Source organism: Lycium barbarum, chromosome 11 (assembly GCF_019175385.1).
Source record: "Lycium barbarum isolate Lr01 chromosome 11, ASM1917538v2, whole genome shotgun sequence".
Taxonomy (NCBI): Eukaryota; Viridiplantae; Streptophyta; class Magnoliopsida; order Solanales; family Solanaceae; genus Lycium; species Lycium barbarum.
In genome coordinates this window covers 21,128,356-21,133,672 of record NC_083347.1, presented here as the reverse complement: position 1 = coordinate 21,133,672, position 5,317 = coordinate 21,128,356, and the positions used below count along the sequence as shown (strand labels likewise).

The 5,317-nt window shown below is 43.0% G+C and overlaps 1 protein-coding gene across 1 annotated transcript; it reads left to right on the top strand.

Annotated features, from left to right (window-relative positions):
- The first annotated feature begins 3,886 nt into the window (after positions 1-3,886).
- On the top strand, positions 3,887-4,790 carry LOC132619548 (uncharacterized). The gene is made up of 2 exons (XM_060334416.1): positions 3,887-4,048; positions 4,143-4,790. Exons 1-2 carry the CDS (start codon positions 3,887-3,889, stop codon positions 4,788-4,790), a joined length of 810 nt encoding a protein of 269 aa, XP_060190399.1.
- Positions 4,791-5,317: the final 527 nt, after the last annotated feature.

Below are 5,317 nucleotides of genomic sequence, written 5' to 3'. Positions count from 1 at the left end.
AGAAGGAAATTGAGTCGGTCCTAATCAAAAAGTTTTGTGAGACCCTTGGACGGGGGCCTCTAATTTAGCCTACGTGGGAGCAAGGAAAATAAAAATCAGGAAGGCGGACATCTTTTGCATCGTTCTAGAAGAATCATAACGACTTCAGGAATTCATTACTTGGTTCCAAAAGGAATGTATGCTCTTGCCCGCGGTACCGAATGAGCGGGCTGCTGAAGCTTTCACTAAGGGGTTAAATCCCTTAAGCTTGGATTCTTCCTGGAAGCTCAAAGAAAACCTCCTGGAGTTTCAGGTTACGACTTAGGAGAATGTCCATAACATGTATGAATCGAAGATCCGGTGGAAGATGACCTACTGCGGGCTCCTGCAGGGTACCCATCCAGAAAGTCGGACAAAGTATTCAACCCAAAACGGGGTTCTTTCAAGAATCATTTTCAACCTTATTCGTTGTCAAAAACGTCTGATGGCGGGTCGGGCTATAGATCTCTGGAAAAGCCAAATGCTAACCAGAAAGAGGGCCACAGAAAGAACATTCGTGGGTTATAGCACAAGAACAATCCCTCAAGTAATTCTTCAAAAGGAACGGAGTATTCAAAGCTTGCGGAATACAACTTTGCTATTAACGAATCACATATAGTGGCCATGTTAGGAACTCATCTTTCGTCACGCCCTCAAAGTCTCTATGGACCTATCCTAGTACCAGGGATCAGATGATATGGTGTTGGTTTCACGAAACCCCGGGCACAAAACCTCGGATTGCAGACACCTTTGGGAGGAGGTGGACAACATGCTCTCCAAGGGATATCTCTGGGAATATCTAAGTGAAAGAGCCAGAATAATTATAGGAAAGCCGGGACTATCGAGGAGAAAAATGCTCTTGATGCCCCTCCTCATGTTTTCAATATAATTTTTGGCAGATTATGATCGCCAGTACCAGTTTTGTCGTATCTAAAAAGATGAAAACCTTGGTAACACGAGAGAAGAAGGTTTGAAAACTTCCGAATGAAGGCATGATCACCTTCTCTGATGAAGATTCGGAAGGCATACCTTTGCCACAGAATGACGCCTTAGTTATTACTGTCCTCATCGATCGTTGCCAGGTAAAGCGCGTAACGGTCAATTCAGGAAGTGCGACCAATTTTGTTCGCTGGAAGGTAGTAGAAGAGATGGGATTTCTGGAAAAAATCATACCGGCTGTGAGAACTCTTTCCGGCTTCAACATGTCCAGTGAAGCTACTATAGGAGAGATCAACTTGCCCGTAGAAGCTGGAGATCATCAAAACGGCAAAGTTATATATGATCAACGGCGATATATGATATAACGTAACCTTTAGGAGACCTTGACTCCATGACATGAAGGTTGTTCAATCAACTCTTCATTTGTTACTGAAATTTCCCACTCTAGGAGGGATCAGGTGGATTCGGGGAGAGCAGCCGACATCAAAGGAGAATTTCGTGATTGAGGAACCTGAAGCAAACAAATCAGTTACAGCCGCCAAATAGTATTCACTGGATCCGGAACCCACACCAAACGCAGCTCATCAAACTCCCCCGGGAGGTAAGGATTAGCAGGTTCCGGAGGAAGTTGAGGATGAGCGCAGGGTTCCGAGATATTTCCAGCCACCTAACGGCTCAGATGCCACCAAGTCCACGATCGAAGAGCTCGAGCAGATCTCTTTGTATCCGGATCTATCAGAAAAAAAAGGTATACCTGGGCATGGGGTTAACCCCGGAGTTCAGGGAATTATTTCTTCATTCTTTAAAAGATAACAATGATTGTTTTGCTTATTCCTACGAAGACATGAGAGGGATACCCGCAGATGTGGCAACCCACAAGCTGGTATTGGACCTCAGTTTCTCGCCAGTGCTCCAGAAGAAGTGCCCGATTGCCGAGGTCCGCAACATGTTTATCAAGCAAGAGGTATCTCGTTAGTTAAATATAGGGTCGTTTGTTAAGGACCTTAATAAAGCTTGTCCGAAGGACTCATTTTTGCTCCCGAGTATCAACCAGATGATCGATGCTAAGTCCGGTCATAAGGTAATTAGTTTTATCGATGCTTATTCCGAGTATAACTAAACAGGATGCACCAGGAGGATTAGGAGAAAACATCCTTCATTACAAATTTCAGGAACTATTGCTATAACGTAATGTGTTTTGGGCTAAAAATGTTAGAGCCACTTACCAAAGGCTTGTAAATAAAATGTTTGAATAGAAAATAGGTAAGACAATGAAGGTTTACATAGATGACATGTTAGTTAAGAGTCTTCGTATAGAGGACCATCTTAGTCATTTGCAGGAAATATTTGAGAGCCTATGAAAGTTCAATATGAAGCTCAACCCGAAGAAATGTGCATTCAGAGTGGGATCCGAAAAATTCCTGGGTTTGCTCGTCTCTCAAAGAGGAATATAGATAAATCCCATTAAAATCAAAGTAATTGAAGACATTCCGGATACTCTGGAGGATGTAAAGGCGGTGCAGCGATTGAGCGGATGTATCGCCGCACTCAGCTGATTTATATCAAGATCTTCGAAGAAATGCCACAAGTTCTTCTCTTTGCTCAAGAAGAAGAACGACTTAGAATGGACTCTGGAATGCCAGCAGGCGCTCCGCGATCTCAAAGCATACTTGTCCTCACCTTCGCTCACGTCAAAGCCAAAGGACGGCGAGTTATTGTTAGTTTATGTAGCCGTTTCAGAGGTTGCTGTAAGTGTTGTTTTAGTCCGGGAAGAACAAGGTACACAATTTCCTATCTATTATGTAAGTAGAGTTATGTCCGGGGCTGAAATATGGTACCCGCTTTTGGAAAGATTGCCCTTCGCCCTAGTAATGGAATCATGAAAGCTCCATACATATTTCCAGTGCCACTCAATTATCGTTGTGACCACGTTCCCGATGCGAAATATGCTCCATAAGCCTGAACTGGTAGGGCAATCGGAAAAGAGAGTGGTCGAATTAAGGGAGTTTGATATTGAATATAAGCCACGAACTGCAATCAAGTCCCAAGTTCTCACAGATTTTATTGCCGATTTCAGTCCAGGCATGACCCCCCAAGCTGAAAATGAGGCTTTTTTGGTACCGGGGAATACATTTAGGGTGTAGATGTTGTATACTGATGAAGAGTCTAATGTAAAAGGAACCGGTTTAGGATAGTCATACATACTTCTACCGAAAAAATCTTGAGGCCGGTATTAAATAACGTGCCTCTGACTAACAATGAAGCGGACTATGAACCTTTGATTACAGGTCTTGAGCTAGCTCGGGGACTAAGTGCTGAAGTCATCGAGGTAAAATATGATTCCTGCTAGTGGTAAATCAAGTTCACGGGGTATTTGAAGCAAAAGAAGAACGAATGCTTCGATACCTCGAGAATGTCATAGGATTGATTTCCAGGTTCCAGGAATGGACAGTGGTAAATGTGCCTTGGGAAGAGAATGTGGAAGTAGATGCACTAACCAATTTGGTCTCTTCCACGGAGTCAGTCAGCCTGAATTCAGAGTCAGTACTCCAGTTTCTCCATTCCGCACTGGATCAATCAGGGTGTGATCAGATTAATTATACCAGTTTGGTCTGGGATTAGCGCAATGAGTTTCTGGATTACCTGAATCATGGAAAGGTGTTGGAGGACCCGAAAGCATCGAAGGCTTTGGAGCTAAAGCTGCCTGGTATTGTGTCGTTGACGGTCTGTTACACAGAAAGTGTTTTTATGGTCCGATGGCAAGATGCGTAGGGCTCAAAGAAGCTAACTACGTGATGAGAGAAGTCCATGAAAGGATTTGCAATAATCATTTCGGTGTAGAGTCGCCGACCAATAAGCTACTTAGGGCCAGATATTATTGGCCCATAATGAAGGAGGATACGAAGGCCTTCGTCCGGAAATACGACAAATGCCAGCGGCATGCTCAGATGTTTCACTAGCCAGGCGAAGAGTTGCATCCGGCGGTGTCCTCTTAGCTATTGATAAAGTGTGGAATGGATATATTCAGACCATTACTGACCGATCGGGGACAAGTATGCTTGGTGCTGTTGATGATCGACTATTTTCCCAAGTGGGTCGAGGCAGCAGCTTACTAGAAGATTCGAGAGAAGGAGGGGATCGACTTCATTTAGCTGCATATTATCTGTCACTTTGGCATTCCGAAGGGAATAGCCTTTGATAACGGCCTACCGTTTATCGGGTTTAAGGTCACTAAATTTCTCGTGGACTTAAATATCAAGCGCATCACCTCATCCCCCTATTACCCTAGTGCTAATAGTCAGGCGGAGTCAACCAACAAAACTATTATCCAAAATTTGAAGATGAAATTGGAAGACGCCAAATGCGTATGGCCGTCTAAATTGCTTGAGGTACTTTGGGCCTACAGAACCACGGCAAAATATAGTACGAAGAAAACTCCTTTCTCCCTCGTATATGGGGTAGAGGTGTTAATTCCGGTTAAATTTGGTATCCCAAGTTCAAGGTATATTCGAGCTAAAGAACAATCCAATAGTGATGCAATGTTGGTCAAACTAGATTTACTTGAGGAACACATAGATCTGACATACATCCAGATGATGGCTCTAAAGCAGCGGATGGAACGTTATTACAATCGTCATACTAACCTCCTACACTTTAAACTCGGGGAATTGGTACACCACAAAGTGACACACAATACTAAAGATGCTAGTGCTGGAAAGCTTGGGTCGAATTGGGAATGCCCTTATAAAGTTACCGGTGTAGCCGGTAAAGGGTCATATCAACTGAAAGAAGAAGATGGAAATAAACTACCAAGAAATTGGATCCTTAGCTAAAAGATATTACACCTAACCGAGAAAAACGCGGCTAGCGGGATTGCACTATTTTTTTCCTTAGTCCAGTTTTTATCCCAATTGGATTTTTCCAGCAAGGTTTTTAACGAGACAGCTCCATATAGTTCCTTGAACATTTTCCCGGAGGTCTTATCTAGTGCTTGGAACTTCAGTCTTTACTCCCAAACACTGGGAGGGCTATGTGCACTCATACAGAGTTAAGACTAAGTTATAAGCCAAAAGTCTACGACTAAGCTATAAGCTGAAAGTCTAGACATAAATTGTAACGGTACCGGGGACTACTCAGATCAAGGATCGCGAATTCATGTAATCAGACTGGCCATGCTAGATAGCAGCTGGACCATTTTTCACTTGCATTTGTAAATCAAGGGAATTAATAATACTTTCCTTCTTTTGAAAATTTCTTGCCATGAAAAGAAAATACATAGATTTCTTGCCATGAAAAGCAAATACATTAAACATATGCAATTTATGATATACTGGAAAACATGTGCCTAAACGAATTGGAG